We start from the raw sequence: 27,038 nt of genomic DNA, 5'->3' as shown, positions 1-27,038 counted from the left end.
TATGCATTTTTTTTTCATAATGCTGCTCAGAAGTTAAATGAGTCCTTAGGAAAACTGCAATTCATTCATGCATTTCAGATGCCTTAGGGACATATAAGCTCTTTTTGTTCTCCCCCCTATCTCCACCCCCGCTCTCCCCCCCTCAACAAAATACTCAAGAATTGAGACAACTTCCAACCACACAGTCAGAAGCACATGTCTCTGGGTTTGGACTTCCTTCAACAATCTGCTACAGCTGGCATGGTGATGTCGATTCATGAAATCCTCTCTGTGTAGCTGTTTTACTTCTCCCAGAAGACTGCTGAATGCAGATATTAGACAAGCCATTAACCAGTTACATTCACTGCCCTGGACACAGTCACTCGCAACTAATTCCTTAAGAGCTTTTCTGAACAAGTAACAAGAGGCCAACACAGCCTATTGTACAAGATGCCATTGCCTGCTTATCAGACATTTGAATCCTCTATGATACAGGGAAACTTCTAAATGGAGCCTACACCAGCTGCTCCCCTGAAGGCAAAAGCAGATGCTGGCCTTGCATTCACATTCCAACTAAATTTCTCACAATGATCGCTGTCATGTAGATCCTTTGCTTGTTGTCAGGAAAAACAAAGCTTATGTATCAGCAGCTTGCAGCATCTGCCTACGTAAGATCAACAATCCTAGTGTTTGCAGTTCTTCTAAATGGTTGTAAAAGCTGGTTACAGTGTTCACACCCAAAAGGCAAAGGCTATTTTATCAACAGAGCAGACTGGTGCTCCACGAGTGTTCTAAAAAAACAGTGAGTTAGAAAAGATGGGGGTAATCCTTCTGGTATTTTCCTTTTCATTAAATGATTCTAGTAATAGTCTTCATAGTTCTTAGGGTTCAGACAATAAAGAATGGCACCCCCAAATGAAAATATAGTTGCACCCCAAGCCAGGCCATAGCCCCAGTTGAACTCATGGTATATTTTCAAGCTGACTGTTTCGATGAACTTGATTGGGTAGAGGACTAAGCTGCACACCTGAAGAACAACTGAAAGAGAAACAAATCAGATGTCAGAAGAGGCCTTAATACATTTCCATAAAACTACAAAACCAAAATTTGCATTTCCAAATGTTCTTGGTGCAGTTCTGTGTACTAAGTACTGCCCTTTTTGAGTACTACATATTTATGCATACACACATATGTATGCATATATATAATATTCATATACATCACATATGCAACCTTTACTTCATCCGAATAACAGAGCAGGTCTTGCATATTCCTCTGATGATGAAAAAATATTATTGTTATGCTATAAAAACAATCCATCAGGTGTCTGGTAAATAAATAGTGAAAACAATTTTTTCCAATTCTTTTCTGTCTCTCCTCATTGTATTTTGGTGTGGAGACATTATTCCTTCTGTAGCAACAAATCTAAAATCTCTTGTTCCAATCCTATTAAAACCAAGTCAAAACAATGAGAAGCAAGAATAAATGAATATTATGAAATAAAGCTCAGAATCAAATCATTTACTTCATCTAACAGTAATTAATTGCAGTAGGTGATCCATATTTATGTTCAGTGGAGGCTCACCAAATTACCTATTTCACATGCATTACCGTGTAGTGTAATCAGAATTAATGATATTACTGCACAGAATACCAAGGAATCCATAAAGTTTGATCAATCACTAAACTTCCCACTTGCAAAGCATTGCCTTGTATTACGAATTTAGAGGGCGGGTCAGAGATGTTTCATGCTAAAAAAAGTTAATAAAACAGATTAAATCCAAGGCACGAAAAAGCTTAAAAACCATTAGTTTCTACAGCACTGTCTCTGAGTGCCAGATCTCATGCAACTTGATCCACGCATCTGCAGAGAAATTCAGCATCTTGGCTATTGCGTTACATCAAAATAGCACAAAGGAACCTGAAAGGGAAAATGTAGATGAAGAACCCTAATTTTCATACAAAGAATTCAGTTTCATTGGTGCCCATTCTCTTTTAAAGTCAGGCATACTGCTGACAGCATAACTGGGACAGCAGTCTCCAGAGTAAGCAGCTGAAAATTATACTTATTTTGAAGTACGAGAACAAGACACATGATTTAGTGATTCTCCCAGCTTCTAGTTCAGCCATCTACAAATGACTAACCATCCCAGGAACATATAAAAACTTCTTTTTTAACCTTCAAATTCAAGATCTGGCTCCCTTCTAGCATTTAGCACAGCCAAATTATGAAGACTTCAGCACAAGATTTCCCCTACAGACTGCCATCCCTCTGATGCGCTCAGGATGAGCGCGCCCACAAAACAGAGCACATGCTTAAGCATTTGCAGACCTGGGACATATTCCAATGAAAGTTCAGTAGTGTGTAACATAATGCCATTATGACAGTATTAACATTGATTGGGAACGTCTTTTATTTATTTATTTTGTTAAAGAGTTTGCAAGGTATTTTACAAAGAACAATCACTCTTTATAGAATTTTTATAAAGCCAGTGGACAGCAAAGAATAAGACCACTGGGCCTACAGAAGCCCTTTTGAAATTACACAGGGAAACCACAGGAAAATAATGTTAATTATATTCTCCTGTTGGTTGAATGTTTTGCACACCTGAAAACCATCATTTTCCTTTTAATTCCCACATGCCTTATTTAGTGCTGTCAAACTGTCACCATCCATTACACACCTGGAGCCTAATGCTCTCCTATCCTCAGGATGGGGACTGCAAGGGGGAGAGGACTTTTAGTACTGATTACATACACTGATAACACTGCATAAAACACACACTGGAAATTCATCCCTGCCTAGCAGCCAGTTAGCTTACAGACTAGTCTTTGGACTCCTCCTTGGGACTGACAAACTGAACAGTGTTTGGATTTTCTGATGTGGGTACCAAAATCCACAGGATTTCTTTTTTTTTTTTTAATCCCAGAGTTATTGAAGTGTTACTTTGCATTATTTCATTTTAATATAATTTTTGCTTGCCAGCTCACAAAACACTGTGCAGTACTAGAGAACTTTTGACAGCACATACCAGAGAAAGCTCCTACTCTTATGAAAAGATTATATATTCTAATTCTGTATAATGAGAGTATCATCACACCCCAAAACACTTCAACATATGTTCACTTTTAGAAGCATCTTTAAGACCACTCAAAGTCAAAGAGGATTTCCTCAGACGAATGGGTAAAAGTCCATTAATGGCCTCCTGAACAGGGACTGCAGTACCTTGGCTGGGTCAGTACAGAAATCGCCCTCAGTGTGCATGTATCTATCAAGTTTCAACCAAGGAAACTCTCTACTTTTCCTCAATCTAATATGAGAAGCATATGGAATTTTATTCTATAGACTGGACTCATCAAAACAAAGCAGAAGAGTGGTTACACCAAAAGAACATGTGACTTTAGGAGCAACAGCTACGACAGATGGTTCTGACATTTTTGATGAGGTTTCCTGCTTTTGCTACTATTAGTTCATCTACACTCATGAAAAAAAATTAAAGTGTTGGTAACAACAGGTAGGCAGAAACAGCCACACTATATAACACTGCTGTCACTTTGCACTAATTTAGTGTCCTATCTTTGATACTCCCTATAAAGTGGAAAAAGACCACAAGAAGACAGTAAGTTATGAAAAATGGCCTGTATGATCCAAAAAGATGTTAAAGTCAACGCCTGCAACTACTGATCTGCTTTCAGTGAATTTAAATGGACTCCATGCTACATTGACCTGTTTCCTATGGAACGTATAGGTATTACACTTCTTAAGAAACATTGGTTCTTTCCTGTAGAAAAAAAGGCTGCAGAAGAAATCTTTAAAGAAAAAATCCACTTTAAAACTCTATCTTGAGATGGCTGTTCTTTTTTGAACAGACTATTCATTTCAAGTTTAGACTGATTTTTATGGCTAAAGTAATGACAATTGCAAGAGAATCGTACAGGAACAAGAATAATAGTTTTACTCTATTTACATGAAATATACACACTCCTCATATTAAACATACCAAAAAAACCCACAACAAATCATTTAAAACTAGGAAAGTATTCTTTTTTTTCCTTTGTTAAAATGTTTAACAGACTTGCTTATAAAGCCTCTTTTCAATTAGTCTCTACTTATGAAAATCGTGGTATTAGTAAGAAATTCAGGTATTTCTCCACTACTCTCAATTATTCTTTCATTCACATATGCTTTATTAAAAACCAATGGGTGCTGCATTTTCGAGGATTAACAGACAAGAAACTACTGTACAGGAAGTTTTTGTACTTAATACAATCCTGTACAATTAACTGGGAAGGAGCACAAAGAGAAAGGGAGGGGTTATTCATGCTGATTTTTAAAATAGTGCTAGCTTAGAACAGGCCACCCTACTACACAGGAAGATGAGGAATTTCATCAGGAGGTCCAGCTGACCAAGCAAGGAGTTTTTCAATGAATATGTAAGAAACGAGCATACAAGAGCAGGAAATAAAGCTTGACAATGAGTGGGAAATATAAAAGCATAGTTTTGATGCACAGATACAAAACCAGGAAAGCTGAAGCCCAGCTGGAGCTCAACATAAAGCTGGGAAATGACAAAAAAAAAGTTAAGAATTTCCACAGGTGCATTAATTGCAAAATGAAATTCTGAACATATTTGTCCAATGATGGAAAGAAAAGCCAGTCTAATGACAGACAGTAAAAACATGAAACCTTCCCCAAGATCTCCAAGGGTTGTGGAAGATTTTGAAAGAATTAAGACACTCAGCAGCTACCTGTCTATGGGGATGGATGGGACCGACATAAGTGTGACGAAAGAGATAGCCAGTGCAATTGTGAAGCTTCTCTCACCTATACAAAACTCAGCAGCGATTCGGAGATATTCCCAATGACTGGAAAAAAAGGTTAAAGTTGTGCCTGTGTTTCAAATTGATTAGAAGTAAAAAATTCACAGAATTATAAGCTGGTCAGCCTCACTTCAAACCTTGGAAATATGGAGTGTACCTCCAAGCACTGGCAGAACAACGAGGCAATCTGTAGGCAGCACAAATTCACCAGCCAAGAGCAAGGGTTCAAAAATCTGACAAAATGATTGAAGCCTGCAGCAAATCATCCTTAGGAGGGAGATGAAGGCACTAGTTTTATTTAGATACATGAAGAGGAGACAAAGGAACAATTTCACAGCAGCCTACATCTACCTTCAAATGCAGCTGCAAAGATAGAGAAACAAAGCTTTTTGTAGTGCCAGGAAACCCAGGATATTGGCAATGGACGTGAAATTCAGTTTCAGACATTCATGATGGGTATCAGGAAAAAGAAAAACAACATATGGAAGCAAATGTGACAGTAGGACAACGTACTTGAAGGGGTTACACAATCTTATTCTTTGAGTTCTTTAAGACTGGTCAAGATAAAGCAAAGTTAACAGATCAAATGTTAGTGATTATTCTGCTTCAACAATGAGGTTGGGCTACATGACCTAGAGTATCCTGTCAATATCCTGTCAACTTATTTCTTTGATGCTGTCATTCTTTCTGCCTTCTTGTAGCAACTTAACTACTTCCTTCACCTTAACTGTTCAGAGCACTCTGCCACTTCTTCACAATCAAATTCTGCTCTCCAATATAACTGCAGTTTTTGTAGCTTCATTGCAAGAGTAAGCTCGGCAAGTATACTGTTATTCTATGTTTCACAGTATTATAAATATAAATAACAGCACAGAACTCAAGAGTTAATCAAGCAGAACTCTGCTCTCATTTCCTGTCAGAATGTAAAGACATGTTCTTTAAGTATTTTCCAAATATTATCTGCTTGTCATTCATCTAATCCCTCACCCACACTTTCACTTAACCATCATTTTTCCAGCTTATACATAAGAACAGCCTGTGAAATGTGTTAAAATCTTACTGACCCCAAAGGTTCTTTTTCTAAGACCTAATCATAAAAGGTAATGAAATTGTTTTGACATAAGTCATCCATACGAAATTTCATTACCTCCCAGTCAGTAAAGTTGGGTCATAATGGGCTGAGAAGGAGAGAAATTATTAAGACAGAGAGAACACAAGCTCTGCAGCTTCTCAAAAAGCGCTGTTAGAATATAGTGCATGAACACAAACACCTTTTAAATTTACTTTTTTAGTTGCTTTTAAGGACTCTCAACAATTACATGCTTTCTTTCTATTCCTAAACTTTGACTCTGTTGGTATTCATTTGGTAACCACATCATGAGATTCCCTACACTGACATGTCTAAGAGACTGGACATAGTACTTTGAGAATGCAGCTCTCAGGGACAGTTTGAATCAGGAGCACTTTGATACCCCAGCAAGTATATAATCTAATTAGGTCCCTACCAAACAAAACAAAACAAACAAAAAGAGCTATATGAGGACACACAGCCTACCAGCTCAACTAAGACTGATTTTTGGTCTTCACACAACACACTGACACAAGCCACCATGAGATAGTAACAGCTAGCAGTGAGATAATGTCTACAAACTCCACTGAACCCAAGGTAGCTCCATGCAAAAGTGTCCTGCAACTCTGCCTCTGTATGCTCCACATTTTCCCATTACTTGAAGTATTCCTGTTCCTCTCCCAGTTACAGAGAGCTGATAGTGCATGTTTTAAACATACACTTCTGTTGATTATTTGCTGACTTATTCTCAGTATCTTGACTTTATCACCATCATCTCTTCCAGGTCTGGTAACTCATTTGCCTTCCTCACCTACAAAGTCACTAACTAAAACCTGAAACTAAGATAAAAAACAAAATTTTAAAAAGATGCACTGAAACTAGAAGAAAAATGTCTAGAGTGAACTGCTTGGATTCTAAAATGACTGGAGGCCACTTTTGTTCTTTTCCACAAATGCCATTAATACCTCCAGACAGTATCCTCCTACCAGGCACCAGTAGAAGCACGCAGAGATGAGTTCTTAATCAGCCACAGTGGTAACACAAAATATTTTGTAAGTTCACAGAACAGAGTTTTCTAGCTTCACAGATGTTCTGTAAAAAACATGGATAGAGGCTTGAACCTACATACAGTTGCATAAGGCACAATTAATGTCCTGCAACCTTGACCTTCTCTTTAACTTCAGCAGTGGACTATCCTTCTGATTCTTTCAAGACATGTCAGTCCATATTCATCTCTAAAAGTATCTGAAAAGAAACATAAAATCCATAGAAAATGAACAGCATCAATGTCAGCACCAAATCCCCACGTAATTCATCTTAGATTTGCCAGATGATGAAGAAGAACAAAACAGGCTGTCTTAACCTCATCATCTCTCTTCCTCTAACAAACTTCAGGACATAACAATTTAAAATGCATGCACATGTGTACATATACATAAAGGCAAAGAGAGTAGTGAACACAACTTGTGAGCTACAGCTCACAAATCTAATTTCTCCAGTGACCAGAGGTAGGAGCTGTATCAGGGAGGGTCAGGTTGGAGATTAGGAAAAGGTTCTTTAGCAGATTGCAAGGCCCTGCAAGCTATCCAGGGCAGTGGTTGCAGCCCCATGTGTTGGAGTTCAAGGACCATCTGGACTACACTCTAAGACACAGGATTTGGATTTTGGGTAGTCCTTTATGGAGCCAGAAGTTGGACTTGGTGGTCCTCGTGGGTCCCTTCTAACTTGGGATATTCTAGGACTCTAAATCTCTGCCTCTGCCTCTTCATTCTTAATAGACTAGAAATAATTTTATGCACAGGACTAAAAACTAAGCTATAGGCCAAATACTAAGATTTTTCCTTTGCTCTTCCCCCTCAACTCCTCCCAGTACCAACTACCCACTAACTGAGAGATATGGCAAGAACGGTGCATACCTGAACAATTACTAAATTACTACACGTAATGATAAATTAAAAAACAAATAAGAAACACCTACATAAATTCAAGAATCCCATTTTCTTGAAAGTTAAACACCCAACATGTTTTATAATGTCAAAATTAATGTTAATTTTTGAAAGTAATGGCATTAGCGCCTTTATTTATTCAACCAGCTCAGCAATGCAACAAACAGAGCAAAAAAAAAAAAAAATACAATTTCTGTTCAGAGAATCTGATCCTAGTCTGTGCTCTTTTTCTCAAAGAGAATAAAATATAACCTAGTTGTATTCCGTGAACAAATAAAAGTGCATCTCAAAATGCTGTGGTTCAGTCAAACTAAGAAAAACAGCAGGGGGCAGCAGGAGTCTTCCCTAGAGCTTCCTTTCATTCCAGAATGCCCTTCACACGCCTAGTTTTTATTTTTTCATATCCCTGTAAGTGGCTTTTTCAAATACGTCCTGAAGACTAGGTATTTTCAATCCCTTCATTATGGAGTATCAAAAGGGGCTTAAGCTGCTAGCTCCCATGCGGATGTGAGCGACAGGATGAAGGCACACCTTTCCTGGTGAATCTCGGGAGAAATAGAAACATCCGTGCTGCCTAAGCCCTAGAACACCAGAATCCATGAAAGGAGATGATTTGATATTGTAATTATACCTCACTGAAACAGTGTCACAGACAATTCGGATATATAAGTCTCCCTGAAGATTCTGCAACAGTCCAGATAAACTGTTCCACCCTGATGTTCTTAAAAGCCAAACAAGGACCACAGGGTGACAGTTTGTTAAATTAACAACTAAGGAAACAAAATGACACAATGAAATAAAGTTCTCCAGCAGTACAGAGGCATACATAAACACCTTGCAACATATTTATTTTCACATTAATGGCTTCAAGAGTTCACATCCAAGCAGTTGTTTTTCCACTTCAAAACTGTAAAAGGAAGAATGCTAAAATTCCAGAAAAGGCTTTGGATGAAGAATAAGATTGGGGCCATGCAGCTATACAAAGCCATATACTAAAAATGGTACTTAAATGGGTTTATCAGCCATAGTTTCCCCTGCTGCATGTATTCACCAGACACAAAATCAAATGCCAATAGATGTTTTTGAACTTTGAGATAGTGCAATTGCAAAACTGATTAATACCTTGCAAAAATAGTACCCTCAAAAAACCCCTTAGGACTTAAAGAAGTAAACCAAGTGTCTCTGAATCAGTATACAGAACCAGGAACATCATCTTTTGCAAAAGTAAACTGCCCTCGTGAAATTTTAATTATAGTGCTGGTAAACTGCTTACCTGCAGCAAAGAGCATGACTGCAACTGGTCTGTAGAATCGTCTCCGAGATCCCACACAGATAGAGATCAGGCCAACCAGGAAAGCTATGAGAATGATGGCAGCACCACCCAACAGCAGAGCAAGAGTAGCTATCTGCCAGTCTGTGTGGAAAAGAGAGAAAGAAAAATATAAGTCAGTTGCAGCAAAACGAGCCCACGGGCTTGGGGATAAACATCAGAATACAAAGAACGCAGAGAGCCTGCACCAAAGCTTGGGTAAATACACAGCTACACTTTGGATTTCTTTCTTCCTAATTAGCAAAACACCTTTATACAACAGATGTGATTCAAGAGTAAAGTGCCACAACCTCCCACACATTTTCAAGACTTAGTTGGCCTCACTGGGATTTTAGCTTGAAGAAGACTGAATAATTTGGTAGCTTGGTTTTGCCCAATTTAGAATGAGAAATAGAAGCTGGGCCAGAATCAGTCAGCATGCGTTAGCTGACCCCAGCTAAAAGAAAACAGAGCGAAAGTCAAACCTCTGCTTGAGCTGACTGGGGTGGCATAGGAAGGGAAATGCAAAGGCTAATCATGGACACATGCCACCACAGAGGCAGCAAGGCCAAGTAATAACAAAACTATAGGAAGAAGATGATAAAGGAAAGGGAAAATAAATCATTTTCAATACTAATCAAAATGGATGTTAAGCCCTTATAAAGGCAGTAATGTTCATTAGATGCACCGAGTCAAATCTGAAATCCATTCTGAAGTGTCAATTTTACTTTTCTTCCCCCGAAAGCAACTTCTTGATCGAACCCTGTGTATTTGCTAGCTATTTTCACGCATTATGGATGTAGTTATAAACGTCCTTGAAGTCTCAGATGATATAAAAGCAAAATCAATTTGTAAGCAGATGACCACCATGGATCTACAGAATGTCTAGCTTAAAAGATTCTGTAAGGCCTTAGAGAAGCACATGTTTGTGCTCCCTCTCTTTGCAGTTCTCTTAAGACCCTGTTTCCCTGCAATCGTGGGCTTCAAGAAAAGGAATCCAATTACTATTTATTACTCATCACTACTATTTTTTTTATTTTAAGGAAGAAGATCCATAATCAGCTTATGAGAAAAGGACCAATGGATCATCTCATTACTTTGAAAGTACTATCATGCATACAGTGTTCAGAATGAAATGGCTAAACGTGTTACATAGTTCAAAGTAAATAACAAGATTAATTATTCTCAGAATAAATGAAGAGATTTTAAGGTTACTAAGAACAGCAGCAATAAAAATCCACATTCTTTTTTTGAGAAGATCAAAATTCTGTGTTTAAAAATAAAAACAAAAAAAAAAACTAATCAACGAAGAGTACAGCTTGCTTCAACAGGGACCTAATCTGCTGAAGATACCTACAGTGCAGCTGTGGGCTCTGGAAATGGAAGATTTGCAGCTATAATCACAAAAAGCCACTACGTGCTATATGAAAAAGGATAAAAGAGGGAAATGAAGAAACTGAATTAAAGAGATAGAAAAGCATTTCTAAAAGAGACAGTTACTTTACATGTGTGCTTGAGTACACACTTATTTTCTTTTTCCTTGTCTGTTTTTTTCTAGACATATTGTTTATTAATACTATAGTTACTAAGTATTCGGCCTCCAAGAATATTTACTCCTTGTTCTGTTATTTGGCCAAGGCTGGATACAATCCTTCATTCTCCTACTTTCAGCATGCAATCTAAAACAGCAGTTTGCTGTATGTCATAGCATCACAGAAAGGCTTTGCCTGGGAAGGACCTTAAAGCCCACCTAGTTCCAACCCACCAGACTGTTCAGGGCCCAATCCAACCTGACCTTGAGCACCTCCAAGGATGAAGTAGCCAAAGCTTCCCTGTGGTGGTGGAATTTCTTCCTTGGATCTAATCTAAATCTCCCCTCTTTTACTTTAAAAATATGTCCTGCTGCTTTACTCTTGGTGGGTGAAAATATGATTTTAGTTATGGATTGGAATTCTATGAGAAGTGGTGTTTAACACTGACATGATACTTCAAAAACACTAAGGAGTTAGTGATTTAGACTGTATTTCTCCAATATCAGAGTGTGCTATGGATATAAAAATACAGAAATAAATAAACAGAACAGACCGTTTTGGAACACCATGAAAGAGATCCCTGCACTTAAGAATTGCACAGATATAAAGACTAGACAAATCCATTCTGTCCCAAAGTTAAAAGGCATAGAAAAGTGGTAAGTCAAAGTGCCAGATGGGAAAACTAAAAGCCCAACATTTTTGAAAGATACAACAAATAATAAAACGTTCAATGTTATCTTCACATTGACCACATGCCAAGTCTAACACAAATAAAATACATGCAAGTTGAGAGTAGTAAATTAATGGGAAAACCTTTGAGTACGCTACTGCTTCCCAAAGCAAGATCACCAATCAAGTAAAAATAACTAAGGCAAAGATGATGGAAGCAAGAGGTTAGAATATAATTTAGTTCCCAGAACAGACATATCAATGGATTTTAGAAAGGTTAAAAAATAAGCTACCTTACTATAGTAAGATGTGGGAGGTAAAAGCACAAACCAGTGTCAAAAAACACCTACACACTCAACTAAAAGAGAAATGACTTAGTCAAACAAAATTAGTTTCTGGAATAAGAGAACCTCATCACTGATGTTGGCAAGAGGACCAATATGAAGTTATGTTCCACACTACTGAGAATTAGGTATTTAACATTGCGTTCTGGGCCAAAATGTCTAGAATTGGCTTCTTTTTTTTCCCCTGTAGTTCCAACTTCCATTCACAGGAGCATACAATGCTGCCAACCTTTATGTAGAACTGCAACAGAGGATTCTGTTTAAAGAACACTGTAGAAGTAATTCCAGTCAGACATTACTGCATAAATAATACTAGACTGAGCTTTCCTATATTGCCTACCATGAAACTGTACACTTAAAACTCTTTGTAGTCTCAGAAACACCTTAACTTTCAATTCTGAAAGCCATCAGAGCTGGTGACAAAACAAAACTTAGGTTCCATTAAGTAACGCCTTCTTTCTGCAAGGACTTTCTACCTAACATTTCTTTTTGCTAATGCAAAAGAAAAGAAACATACAAAGACAATTGGATCTCTACTCTGAAGGAAGAACATCCTCTAAGATAAGTTAGCTATAACAAAATGAACACAGCAATCACACTTTCCTACAGTAAATATCAGTAGTTTCCTCAGACTATCCAGCATCAAAATGAGAACAGCATATTTTTCCTTTACATGGTGTTACCAGTACACATAACACAACCATCATCAGCCTATTTAAAAGGTATTCAAAATATGCTTGCACCATTTCTGAGCAAGAGAAAACCTTGCAAACAAGCTACTGTACTCACTTCTGAAGACTCAGCAGTTCAGTTCATACAGAGATTAAAAAAAATGTGCGTGAAAATGAGCAAAATGGGACTTTAGAAATGATCATTATCAGTCTTCTGGATTCAAAACATGCAATATTTTAACACTTCAAGAACTCACAAATATTTTTCACTGTGCAACAACCATCTAAGAAAAATGCCAGTAACCAGTAAAATTTCACTGCCACAAATGTTTAAAAAGTGTTTAGATAGTAAAAGATGCAGACATGCCAAAATTAAGTTGCTTTGTTGTTTTGCACCCGCAGAAACAATACGTTTAAATTGAATTCTTTTGATTTTCAGGATTTAAGCAGTCTGAACAACCAGAGTCTTTTTATTATTATTATTTTAAAGCATCTTTTAAGATGTAAAAGGATTCAAGACATTTCTTAAGAAAAGCCTCAATTTATAGACTCATAGAATGTTTTAGGTTGGATGGGACACCTCCCACAGACCAGGTTGCTCAAAGTCCCATCCAGACTGGCCCTGAATGCATCCAGGGAGGGGGCATCCACAACTTCACTGGGCAACCTGTTCCAGGGTCTCATCACCCTCACAGTAAAAAATTTCTTCCTCATATCTAGTCTAAATCTACCCTCTCCCAGTTTAAAACCTTTTCCCCTTGTCCTGTTGCTACATACCCTCATAAAAAGTCCCTCCCCAGCTTTCCCATAGGACCCTTCAGGTACTGAAAGGCCACTAGAAGGTCTCTTCAGAGCTTTCTCTTCTCCAGGCTGAACAGCCCCAGCTCTCCCAGCTTGTCCTCATAGAGGGGAGGTGCTTCAGCCCTCTGACCACCTTTGTGGCCCTCCTCTGGACCTGCTCCAACAATTCCATATCCTTCTTGTGTTGGAGGACCCAGAACTGGATGCATTACTTCAAGTGGGTTCTCACGAGAACACAGTAAAGGGGCAGAATCTCAATATATAAAAACTGCTCTGCACTGCCCATAAAGCATTACAATGTGAATACCATAATACCATAGGAAACACATACCTCAGTTCTGATGGTGATGATAACATCTGCATAATTGTTATTTTAACAGACTGCCTGTTAGTTTAAGCATGTGGATCTCCGTTTTTGCATACGTATGTAAATCTGAACCCAGGTACTTCGTACATCAAAACCCATATGGTATAAAATTCATAAAAACTACTATCTTGAGTAAAAAATATTCTTGTATATGATTACATTTCAGTTAATTGTTCAAACATAATTAAGTGCCCTTTTATAAATACAGACTGATTACATCTCTTTGGAAAATTCTACCTGTTTCTTACTATGGAAACCACATTAATTTTCACACTGAAAGATGGGACTTTTCCTCTCTTTGTCCCTCCAAATGAAATGACCTAAAGCTTTGACAGTATATGACAGTTTTAATTAGAAGCAGCTCTATATGTGCTATTTCTTGGGCCAAATAGTACTTTGGTACCATGTTAAAATCAGAAAAAAGTCATAAAAAGATAGAAAAAACTCTAAGTTCTACATTGTTTATTAAAAAAGATCATTTGTTAACATGAGAAAGAGCAAGACAAATAGTTAGCATAATCACAGTTACTATATTTTTGGTGAATTCTCGAAAAGTTAAATATTCCCTGTATGTGGTATTCCATGGTAAGAGGTTTTAGAAGTAAAAACATATTGTTAGAACATGAGAAGTATTTAGTACATATGGTTCTATCAGGAAGCGCAAGTAAAGGGAACGCATCTCTTAAAAAGCAATGACTCAATTCTTTCAATAGAGGTTCTCCACAGTCCTCTCCTCACGAGAGGCTGAAGAAAGTATACATTTGTTACAAACTGGAAGTAATCAAAGACCTTATAACACAAAATAAAACCTTTGTTTGTTGAGAAAAAAAAGAAAACAAATGAAAAACCCTAAAACACTCTAAAGTCTGTTTCCTGACTCATCGCAAAGCTTCAACTTAGCCTGCTCTCAATCAATACACATTCCTGTAAATTGTATTATAGCACTTAAGTATGCATCAAGTAAATCAGAAGTTGAGGTACCCATGCATCAGGAATATAATCCACTGAATATCATATCAGCTAAATCAAATAAGACTGCAACAATATTCCCAATTGCTTCACATTCAGAATTATTTTTAAGGTAATCAACAATAATCGACTCAACTATCAGATAGCTAACAAAAGTTTTAAAAGTGAGATGGTCATATAAAAAGTCAAGGGAGAATCTAGTTTCTAAAACCACATTTGTTGCATGATGCTCTTTTTTCCAGCATTAACAGATGTATTTTAGTGCTAAGATGTTGACCTCTGTAGGCGAAACTCCATCACATTCAGTCAAAATACTGAAATTTTAAAAAAAAGACACTTCAGTAACGATTAAGATCTTACACAAAATTATTGCATCTACAAAGAAGCCAACTCTTTGGAAGCTCACCTGGCATGTAAAAAAATTGTTTTCGTTTGTTTTAAAAAAGGAGATGGTCAGATGAATTCTGCTTTTACCTAATGTTCAAAAACAAACAAACAAACAAAAAAAAAGTGCAAGGAAAAAGAATTCATTTGGCTGCTGAAAGCATGAAGGGCAAAACAGCTAAACCTGAAAGTCCAAAGTCTCTATTCCTCCACTCTTGTACAGCAAACACAAGTACAGCTAGCTCACTGAGTGTCTGCAGTCTTCACTTCTGCACACTACAACGAGAAACACTTTCTGGCAGGATCCATACTAAATTCCCATTAAGTTGCTCTGGCCACAACTTTCCACAGCAAAGCCTTGTACAAAATAACAGTAACTCTTTTTTTACTCTTTGACATTTTGCATAGTATTTTTATCATTACCAGTTGCTGCCCAGAGGCACTTCATCTTTTGCATTTTCTCAAGTATGAAAATTGTCCATGCAGTTACTAATAGGCAGAGCTGTGGCAACCAGCCAGCTGTGGCTGAGTGCATTCATTTCTTAACACAAAACTCAGACACGTCATCAAGACAGTCCTCTACTTGTGATGTTAGCGTGAATTTGAACATATGATAAACTATATGAGGTCTCATGCATAAAAAGAAGCTGTCCAGGGAAGCGCCAAAACAGTTTTCTGCTTCTTTTTCAATAGAAGATTGATGTACCGTGCTAATATCTTAGAACTTGGTCTTTATCTGCACACAAAGCCGTAGATACCACGAGTCTTGCACAACACAGGTGGGCTTAACAGTGAGTTTTTCCACATCTAATTCATCAGGATTTTGGCAACATCCAAACAGAAATTTGAGTATTTTAAGCTGGCTGCCAAAATCCTTAAGTGCCTCCTAAGGATAATTCAGAAGTTCTACATAAGGCATCAGCCGCTTTCAATTTACGGTACAAGAAGCTTGCAGGATGGTTTAATGCTTCTGATGCTGAGTGGAAAGCCATGTAGAGCCAAAGAAAAAATTGACTACGCACAGATGTGCCCGAAAACAAATCTAACTGGTGCAGAATCAGGGATACCTGTATCTTACTGAGACACAGAATACTACTGAAAGAATGGCAAGTGGCTCCTTAATTGCAATATAGAATCACAGAATCCTTAGAGTTGGAAGGGACCTCTGAAGATCATACAAGTTCAACTCTCCTATAATGAACAGGGACATTACAGACAGATCAGGTTGCCCATGACCTGATCCAGCCTCACCTTGAAAGTCTCCAGGGATGTGGCATTAACCACATCCTAGGGGCTAGAGGAATTTTCAGAAACAACACATCTTTTCCCAATTTCTGGACTTAAACTTCTGTTTCCATTTCCTAGAAGAATTTGTAACTACTACATTTGACTGAAACCACTCCCTTCTCCCATCTTCTAGAACCAAGCTAGAAAAAATATAAACAAGATCTACAAGATGTTCGAGCAAACAAATGTGAGGGAAGGTGAACTTGTGCCTTGCTTTAAAGTCAGTCTTACATTAACTGATCTGTCCTTACCTTACAACAAGGAAGCCCGGATTCTCCCAGCTTTGAGGGAAAAGTCCTCAGCAATCACCTAGCACCTGAGTGAGAGGAACACAACACTGTTTCTCATTCTACTCTTAGCCAGAGCAAGGTAACTGATCAGAGGGAGAGGCTGGCTCTATTCCAGGTTAGGGAGCAGCCTGTTGGAATGACCCTCCCAAGAGGCTGCTCCATTATCTAGCTTCCTCAGCCTGGGAAGTACTTGCTAGACCAGGGTCCAGAACAAACATCCATTGTGCAGATACATGACATGCTACAGGAAGCATTTTAAACAACACCACTGCTTATGTAGATCTGTTGGGGAACAATGGCAGCAGTGCAGGCAACTCTCCATCCACCTTCCAATGCCCAGCAGAGCTCTATGTCTTCTACCTCAGGATGCCGCTGAGCAAGCAGGGGACATTTGGGTTCCCAGAGAAGTCAGTAGCACACAAAGCAGATATAGACCCAGGTTCTCAGGATGGTCTCTACAGTAGATCTGCATGAAATATGCACTGCATTCATCTGACGTTTCTGTTCAGCTGCTGTGTTACACAGTGTGTGTGTGTGGCATTGAGACTACTGGACTCAAAGATCGCAAGCTTTGACACCATGGCAAGCTTTGTCCTTAGGCCCTGAAGGAGATCAAACTGAACAACAAAAGCAATAAAAATATGGTAACCATCTCTGCTGCTGTTGTGCAAAGGAGACAGATTTTCAAGACAAGATGGCCTAATGCCTGAGGGGTTACAGATGTATGAGAGACTTTAAACATAGCAGGTGCTTGCTCCTCTGCTCACTGACAGACATATCTCCTGAAGATTAAGGATTACATTGCTTATTTATACAAAATATACACTTCAGGAGGTTTTAGGATAGCTCCTCTCTTTCTGAGTCATAACCTGCTTGTAATTCTAAAAATCACCAAGTAAAACTCTAAGTGAAGTACGTCTCCAAATAGAGTCAAGTGCTGCCATTATAAAGATCTTTATTATTTAAAGGCAACATGCATTGCACATCTCTTTTGCCAACAGATAACTTCAAGATTAGTGCAGCATTACAGAAAATTGTAACAACCTATAATTCATTCGCAGAATAACACAACATATACTTGGGTATTCCTTCCCTTGGATACATGGCACTCCTCTGAAATTAGCTTGCTACTATGCCATTTGAATTACTGGATATTCATTCACTCAAGGAGAGTAAAAAAAAAAAAAAAAAAGCACAAAACACACACACCCACAACTCCAAAAACAACACAAAACACTAGAAGTCTTAGAACGGTGTCATTAGGAGAGATGCGTGGGAGATGCGTTATACAAGCTTTTCAAGTAAAGCTCACATTTTCCGACCTCATCCATATACACTACTACATTTTAGTAATCTGAAGAAGGAAGAATTATACTCTGTGTTGTAACAGAAGCATAACTATCTCCCACAATTACCAGTGTTCTTCAAACCAACTAGCAATCTGCTGCAATTTTCAAAATTCTGTTGTTCCTTATGAAAAAAAAAAAAAAAAGAAACAATTAGTGTTTAAAAAAGTTCAGAGTACTTTCCATCAAAATGATGGTCTCTGTATTGTAGAACTGGAACAAGTTAAAACACATAAAGCATGACAGCTGGCTAGACTTTACCTTTTACAGCTTGTTACCTTGAACCTTATGCAGTCATCTCTGGCCACAAATCAGTAAAAGAGGCAAAGTTGCTCTACACTTGATTCTAAGCATTAAGTCTCCTCAAATATTTAAATCACTTGTAATCTCCCTCATATAAGAAACTTCTCTCAATGTACTGGTGCAAGAGTTCTTAATAAAGACAACTTACAGCTACAGAATTCATTACCAATTTTGAAATTTCAATGAACAACATCAGTGACAACAACCCACTAAGATGAGAAGTCTTCCTTTATTTTTTTTTTTCTAAAAAGCGATCAGGCGTGTGGTACTCTCTATGCAATCAGATACATTTGCATAAACTTCATACAGTGAACATGAAGGTGCTATAACCATGTTTCCTCATTGACTGGAGCACGGTGGCTGAAGTGGGAGATGTCATACTTGTACAGTTGGAAGAGTATCATGGTAAGGATGGTACTTCACAGGTATTATAGTTGGAAAGATTATCGTGGTGGAAAAGAAACAATCAAGGGAGAATGCTTACCCATATCTGAGAATCCAAGCTTGCGGTGAAAAACTCCAAAAAGGAGGAATCTCCAGAAAGAGATCCTTCCCCAATGGTAGTCAGCCCTTAAATGGGGTCTAGGAGGGGTGCAGCCTGGCTGGAATTGCCTTCACCTGTGGTCCCACGGCTGACCCAGCCCTTGTCTCAGGTGATCAATCAGTGGTTCAGGCTGTGACTCTACAGTTCCCATACACATACTGAGAGGTCTAGGCTACTATACGGAAGTCTTAGACCCGTTACTCTCACAAAGCGTGGCCTTGGGTGGTTTGAAACTACTCAAATCTTGGGTTGTTTAAAACAAGCAGACCATTTACAAAAGAGGAAGCGTACTTTAAAGTACTTTATTTAAGCTAATTGAGAGGTAACTAACAAGTTCAAGGTGTTTTGAACACATTTAAGGAGTCAGACAAACACGAGGCATAAACAGAGTTATCAGTCATCACAGAGTCACAGGATGAATCGGGTTGGAAAGGACCTCTGTAGGTCATGTAATCCATCTCCCTGTGGAAAGCAGAGACAGTCTCCATGGCACACTCAACTTCAAAGCTAGAGCAGCTTGCTCAGGGTCTTAGGTGAAGAGTGGAGGTATTACGGCTTTTGATTTTATACCTATCATCAGATAAAGTGTCAACGATGATTAATAAGAGTAACATGGAAAAATGACTGATCACAGTTTTCAAAACTAAAATGAACGCTTTATTAATTCCTCTTTACAATGTATGAGCTACATTCTTCAGACCTAGTAAAATTACATCTGTTCTTCTTATGCTATTTTATAGCAAACTATCAGACTTGCTAAGATTTTTACAAATGTGTCAAGATCAACTCTGAGCAATGATCCACATCTTCTAACGTGGAAGCTGCTTTTAAGCTAGCAATTTTCCCTTGGAACAACTGTTTAGATTCAAAACAAGCAGATACCATCTAAGACCATTGAGCCATGTTAATTCTGATATCTGCATCTAAGGTATAATTAAGGTTAAACCTCTTCAAGTGCTACCAAAGGAACAGCCTCTGATTTTTGTTTATGTTTAAGAACAAATTAGAACAGAATTATATGCACAAAGCTTGACTTGTTTTACAGCTCTAAGCTGTAAATTAAGCTTGCATGTATGGTTGGTGTACCACTAAGCTTGAATATGCACAGGGACCTGGCTACACTTATTTCTTTGAGAGTGTTTTAATTTTCAAATAGCCATGGATGGATAGTTTCTAAATAACGTAATACTCTTAAAGAAAACCAAGTGCTACATAAAAACACAGATTCTTAAGTAACAAAGTCATATGTCCCCCATAAATCAGGAGGGTTTCATACTGGCTACTGGCATTCAGTCAAATATATTTTTATATGTGCTATTTCCACTGAAACTGAAATGCTTCATAAGGAGCCATTCTTTTTTATGAATATCTACGTATCTAAGCTAAAATACAACACATACCTGACAGATCAGACTCTATGGAATCTACATCATGATGACAAATCTTAGATTTAGAAAATTATAATGGGTACACTGAATTGCATAAATTCAAATCTATTATTATTTATTCTGCAAATATAAGGCAACTACCTGTACAGGCATAGATTCACCATGCAGTTTAGCAAAGATATATTTAATTTTAAACAGATGCTGATATAGACAAGAACTTTCATCATAACTCTTAGTTCCTGATAAATCCGTAAATGAACCACTGCAAATCAGACTTAATACACTTCAAATTAGGTTTAAAGCAAATTTTGTTTAATGACACAAAGCACTGTAAGTTTTCCAGTTTAGCATGTGGGTTTAAAACACAGCAGGATTAAAGACAACTTGTGCATGAGGCCAATTTAAGCATTAATCGGAGAAAATAATTTTATGCCCAAAGACAGCTGGTGAAACTGCAGAGCAGCAACACTGGATCTCAAGATTTTACCACGAAGCTCTCCACACCAGCAACTCCGTCAAATCTTCAGCTCCTGAAGCTCATATTAGGGAGAATTTTAGAATTTCATAAAGGAGAGAGTCATATGCATGAACACCTTCCCAGTTATTGTAATTACAAGAAAGAAAGAAAGAAAAAAAAAAGAAAAAAAAAAAAGGTATTTGGTATTTCACGTAGACTTGAAAAGAAGAAAGCAAATGAGGATGAGCTTTTTTATAATCTTAAGATTTTTAAAATTAATCTGACTCACCATGTCACACACTTGAACCAATAACCCTGTACAGCACCTACACAACTTTATAAGCAGTATGAGAACAAAGAATTGCTTGTAAGCTACAGAAAAAAGGCCTGAAAACAGCGAATGAAGAAAATACTCCAAGCACCAGCAACGCTCAAGGAAAACTGAGAATTATCACTTCCTGCTAGCTATAACAGCCAATGTAATCACATTGTGCCTTCCGTTCTGCTCAGTGCTACCAGGCTGCCCTTTTGATAGCAGTCAGGGGTCCTACATCTAATTACAAAGATTTTTAATTAAACCTTGAATGTGCTTTAACAGCTTCTAGCATGAGCTTGCCCTTGATGGAGCCACTTGAGGTGCTCTCCTTCAAGGGATGATGAAGTAAATCTCTGAGAACCATGGGGGAAGATGCCTTTTGCCTGCGTACGCTACTGCTTTTCACAGCTAGCTAGCTAGCTACAAAGCTGCTTGCGTTAGTATCAAGCTAAAAGAGCTTTCCCTGTGGGAGCTCTCCACTCTCTTCAAAATATACCACTCGCTATATTTTTGATGTAGGAGGAAAGTGCACTTAAAATATTAAGCAAGGACACAAAATGGTCTCAAACAAGAGCCCAAACCAACTCGGTGAACTTACTGGGATTCTCTCGATTGACTCTAATGGGAATTATAACACACCAGCAGAAAGCAAAAGCATAAAGTGTGGTTTCCAATATTTCAGGTCTCCTTAGAGTGTAGAATCGTGTGCCAAACATGAGGAAAATGATGAAGTTATTCCAGGCACCTCAAATAAAACAATCCCTCACTTCTCCCCCAGTAGCTTGAGGAACCTGGCTCCACTACACTGGAAAGTATCTAAGCAAAACAAGCACAATTCAGTGAGTCAAATTTTAGCGCAGGGCAGAAGAAAGTACCATGAGGGGGCAAATTTCCACCATACAGCATCCTACAAAACTACATTTTATTCCATCTGTCTGCACCGATTCATCCTCCACCTTTCCCTGAGCACACAGGCAACTAACAAAGCAACCAGAGAGATCAGCTGCCGTATATGCTGTGCCATAAGCTGCCCTGCTTTTCTTCATGTCCCACTTTGTGTCTGTGTGTACTCACGAGCAGTGGGGGATGGACTGGGGGGGGGGGAGACCCGACAAAGGGTGTGTGCGCAGGGGGGTCAGAGTGGAAGCAGGTTTTCATTCACACCATCTGAAAAGTCCTTCTGCAATCAAGGGGATACTATTTCAGGAGACAGAAAAAAGGGGTAAAGGATTCACGTTGCTAAGGAGACACGCAGAAGCCAACATTCCTACATAAATTTCCATTTATGCTGGAGAAGAAAAGAAAGCTCTCCAAAGTTTGTGAAGCAGCCCGGGTAACTGATTGGAACTGACGTTTCTTTACAATTTGTTTTGGCATTATGTGATATAAAACAAAAACCCCAATCAACATTCAAAACCTCCAACATTACTCTATACAATGGCAGAAAAAATAAGAACAGGAGCAAAGGAACATGTATTATTCCTAGAGAACTGCAATTCCATAAAGCCTACAACAGGATTTCAGAGAAGTCAAGGTAAAAGCAGCTCTCTGCCCCTTCCTAAAGCCAGCATCTCATCCCTGGGCGACGTACCAGAAGTTGCAGAGTTCAGTGATGCAAAAGGATGATTTAGAGATGCGAGCATGTGGGGGGGGGGGGAGGGGGGGAGACGAGTTGCCTTTGTGGTGCTTCTGTCAGGACTCCAGAAGTTGCCATCGGCATAAAATAAATTAAAAAAGGCATGAAAATGGAAACAATTATCAAACTACAAAAGAATTCACTGAAAAATATTCAACAGGCAGCTTGTTTATACCACTTGCTGTTTTCTTTTTGTATTTTTTTTTTTCCCTCAAGTGCTCCAAGTAACGGTGAAATGGCATTAACAAATATATATATATATATATATATATATATATATATATATATATGACCAGCCACATGAAAGGCCGAGCATCAAGAAGTCAAAACAGAGAATGTGGTGAGAGAAAAGAGGAGTACAGAAGATGATAGGAACAATATCAAGCAATATACACTAGAAAAAGACTTGAGCACATCAAGACGGCTGGCAGAGAGCTAAAATCCAGATGTCCTCATTCGGGACAAATAACAGCAATTTTTTTTTTAATATTTGGGAAGCCCCAGCTAGCTAAGACCAGTGACTCTGTGGGTTGGGGATAGAATGGTAAGAACCCCTGATCCCCCTGAGCTTCTCAGAACAACGGCGACACAGAAAAATAACTCAAACCGGCTTAAAGTCGGGACCTTTCGTGCAAACCGCCGCGTGCAAATACAGAATCAGTCACCTCCGTCACTCACAGAGCTAACCTTACACCTCCACTGAACCCCAGACCATCACGCAGGGAGGAGAAACAACAGAACATGGACTCTCGGAGCCCTCAGCAGCGCATGTTACGTCCAAAGCCCATTTCCACCGCCCTCACCTTTACTCGCAGGACAGAGAAACGGGCTGGAGCCGGGCGGGGAGAGCGGTCGGGACTGAAGAGGAGGATGGAAGACCGAGCACGGACGCGGGGGTCGGGAAGGCTGCCCGGAGAGAGGGGACAAAAGGTTGCGGCCGGAGAGGGAGGCAGCCAAGGCGAGCGGCCGAGAACGGAGCGCCAGGGGGTGCCGCGGGGCACCCGGGCGCGGGCGAGGTCCCCACGGGCGGGGTGGGGCCGGAGCACCGGGAGGCGGCCGGGGACACCCGCGTGTCACTCTCGCACTCACCGCTGTGCAGCGTGGACTCGCAGAGCCAGCTCTCCAAGTTGCCGGGCTTGCGGCAGGACTCCCACAGGGACAGGTAGTACTGGTGGTCCGCCGTCACCCAAGCAGGGCTCAGCACGGCGCCCAGATCCAGGCACAGCGCCAGGAAGATGCACACCAGTCCCACCAGCTTCAGAGGGGTCAGCACCGAGACGCGCACCTCTTCCATGCCGCTACCGGACGAAGCCATGGGGCCGGGGGGAAGGAGGGAGGAGGAGCGGGAGGACGCGCTGCCGCCGGCCCCGAGGGGAACAGGAGCCACAGCCCCGGCAGCCGGCAGAAGCGGGAGGAGCGCTGACTAACGGCGGGGAGCGGCTTTGGCAGGCGGCAGGCAGCAAGCGGCAGCCGGCGCCACTCCCTCCCCTCTCGCTGAGTTCCCGCCCCGGTGTATCAGGTGCAGCAGCTCCCCCTAGGCGGCCCCAGCTCCACGCCGCCCGGCCCGTCTCGATTCGACTCTGCCGAGCCCTCCCGCCGCGCTCCGCCCCCTGCCCGCCCCCTGCGGGGGGATGGCGCGCTGCCTGGCCTGCTACGGGGGAGGGCTTGGGGCTGAAGTTTGGAGAACGTTCTGCGTTCTCAGCCGGGTGGAGGCGGGGGGAATGCGTGAGCACCGCCTGAGGACCGAGCAGCCAGGGGACACCCAGCTCCAGCTCAGGTGTGGGGTTAGCAGTGTGTGAGCTTGGTTCCTTGTCTGAAATGACCATTAAATTGCAAGTTATCAGTGTAAAGAAAAAGAAAAAAAATCACCTTTTCATGGTTTGCATGTGGACATGGTGGTAATTCCCACTCCCATCAGCTATGTTTCGGATCCCAAATGAAATCTTGAAAAAGGATTGGATGCCCAGCCTTCATTTCATCTCTGTTTATTTTGTGTAATTAGCATTACAGCACCGAGAATGCCAGAGGTGAGTATTTAGGTTAGTTATTAAACACAGGTACTGCTGTAACTCACTGTCGAAAGCAGCTCTGCCCTCATAAGATAGGAGCACATACACAAGGTATTCCATAATGTCCATTGAAGAATACTGAAGAAAATTAATCCCCCCCAGATCTGAAGGAGAGCACTGTGACTTCAGCCTTCAGAGTTAAGGCACAAATATAAAAATGAGAAGGGGAAAATCAAGCCCAGAAAGCCACTATCTGGTGTATAAATCAATCAATTGACTTCTTCAGAAGTACAAATTATTATATCTCTGTTAATATTATTTAGATATTTAACTCTTCTTTTTCCTTCCCCCCCCCCCCCACTTCAATTTTCTTTCAAAGGTCCTAATCTGTTTTTAACTACAGAAATATTCTCAATAATTTCAAAAGGTACAAGTCTAAATCTTAATGGTTTAGACAACTTCTTCATTCTGTTTCATTCCTTTTGTAGTCCTTTAAAGCAGAAATAAAAAGAATGAATATTGTTCATATTGCAGACTCCTGAAGATGACCAGCTTTGCTATTACAGCTGTTTATAGGAAACTAAGAGGCGTGGTTCTGATTTCTCAGTTAGACTGCAGTAGGTAACACAGGTTTTGCAATAATTTCTCCTTTTTGTTTAGATGCCTCCTCTGTTAAAAGCAGCCACCAAAGCTCAGTGTCTTGATTCCAGAGTAGGTGCATTGGGATGCATAGACAATGCTAGCAGCAGTTGGTGTGTGTCTACACCATAAGCATTTGTGAAGTAGCCATTCCATAACTAATCCTGAAGGAGAAATGCTTTTCCCTGACCTGCTACTGCTAAGATTTGAAAGGAAATGAAATCAGTGTTTTTATTTTCTGAAATAGCTTGAGTAAATATGTAGCAGACATTAACATGTTAGCCAATTAGTTTGTTTAAGTCATGTTTCTATTACCTCTCAATTATAGAATGTTAAGTATTTGGAGAACATAGCAAACATAATTAAAATAAAGGGTTTAAAAATTGATAAAAAGTTGTGCCAAGCTAAGCACACCATCTCAAAACCATCTGAAATGTAGTGTCATGGTTCTATCCTAGTGCTTCATAAAAAGGAGAAAATACCAACAGCTGAAATATGGAAACAGAAATAGCACTGGTATCTATAGTTAATGTTCCCAGCACTTTCTGTACAAGACTCAATTTGTTTTTACTTAATTAAACCCTCGCTGCTAGGGCTGAAGTTGCCTCTGCAAGATATCTGCCTCAGGTTGATTTTAAGTTCTAGATGAAGTTCAATCATAGTGAGGCTGAGAAATATATGTATTCACTGTGTATGAAAAAGAAAAAATAAATTCAATAAATTTCTCTCTGAGAAGAAAGCCGATGTACCACCCCAAAATACAAAAACAACCACAACCAACATGCCATGCACACTGTACTCTGTTGAAAGCTGCTATGTCTGAATGAGCTGTGTATCAGCAATTGAATGCTATGGCATGATCCAGCCTGGGCATTCAAAGTTGTGAAGGGTCTGTAGCACAGGTCTTATGGAGGGTAGCTGAGGAAGCTGGGATTGTTCAGTCTGGGGAAGAGGAGGCCCAGGGGAGACCTTATTGCTCTCTACAACCACCTGAAAGGAGGATATGGTGAGGTGGGGATTGGCTGCTTCTTCCAGATAACATCAATAAGATGAGAGGATAAGGCCTCGAACTGTGCCACAGGAGGATCTGGTTGGATATTAGGAAAAATCTCTTCTCACAAAGTGGTGAAGCAGTGGCACAAGCTGCCCAGGGAGGTGGTGGAGTCACCGTCCCTGGAGGTGTTCAGGAGCCATGTGGATGTGGCACTGAGGGACATGGGCAGTGGGCATGGTGTGATGGGCTGCTGGTTGGGCTAGATGGTCTTAGAGGTCTTTTTCAACCTTAATGATTCTGTGATTCTATTCTATTATTCTGGCCACCTGTTTGTCCTGGAAGGACCTGGGAGAGCCCACTTGGAATATGAGAAAGAGCAGGAAGATTTCTTCACCTCATAGATGTTCTGCTCGAATAACAGCAGTGGGAACAGAACTGGTGGGACTGCTTGGTTCTAAGGCACAGTCAGGTATCAAGGCCGAATTGCTGAAAAAAAGGCAGCCTGGATTTCACAGAGGGCTGGAAAGAAGGAGGCAGAGACAGCGTGAGAGTGTGAGCGAAGATTAAGTGAACAGAGGCAAAAAGGCAAAGGCAGCATGAAGGAACTGAAATAGTACTGTTAGTAACAAAATAACAAACGCCATTGCTTCAGAAATTTGTCTTTGAATTTCCGAGTACTGTGACTATCTTTTTTCCTTTGGTTAATGGGTATGAAATCAACTAGAAAATCTCTGCCCTGCCTCCCTGGGTGGTTGGTCTAAAGAAGAAACAGCTACTGAAACTATTATTTCAAGTGACAAAGGTCTCTTGTGTGTCACTATGATGGCCTAACTTTTGCTGAAGGCTAAGTTGTGGGTCAGTGTAATTTCACACAGTGTGCACTGCAGAAATTACCCATTTCTGAAGCACCAGAATGACTTACCTGCATTGAGACTTGGAGCTCCTACTGATAAATGAAATCAGTTACA

The 27,038-nt window shown here is 39.8% G+C and overlaps 1 protein-coding gene across 1 annotated transcript; it reads right to left on the bottom strand.

Annotated features, from left to right (window-relative positions):
- Positions 1–838: 838 nt before the first annotated feature.
- TMEM47 (transmembrane protein 47) lies at positions 839–23,743 on the bottom strand (the record flags this gene model as incomplete). The annotated part of the gene is made up of 3 exons (XM_079535765.1): positions 839–1,017; positions 9,089–9,229; positions 23,518–23,743. The coding sequence occupies 3 exons, from the start codon at positions 23,741–23,743 to the stop codon at positions 839–841; spliced, it is 546 nt and encodes a 181-aa protein (XP_079391891.1).
- Positions 23,744–27,038: the final 3,295 nt, after the last annotated feature.

Source organism: Tetrao urogallus, assembly GCF_951394365.1.
Source record: "Tetrao urogallus genome assembly, chromosome: 1".
NCBI lineage: Eukaryota > Metazoa > Chordata > Aves > Galliformes > Phasianidae > Tetrao > Tetrao urogallus.
This window is presented reverse-complemented; position numbering and strand designations above follow the sequence as displayed.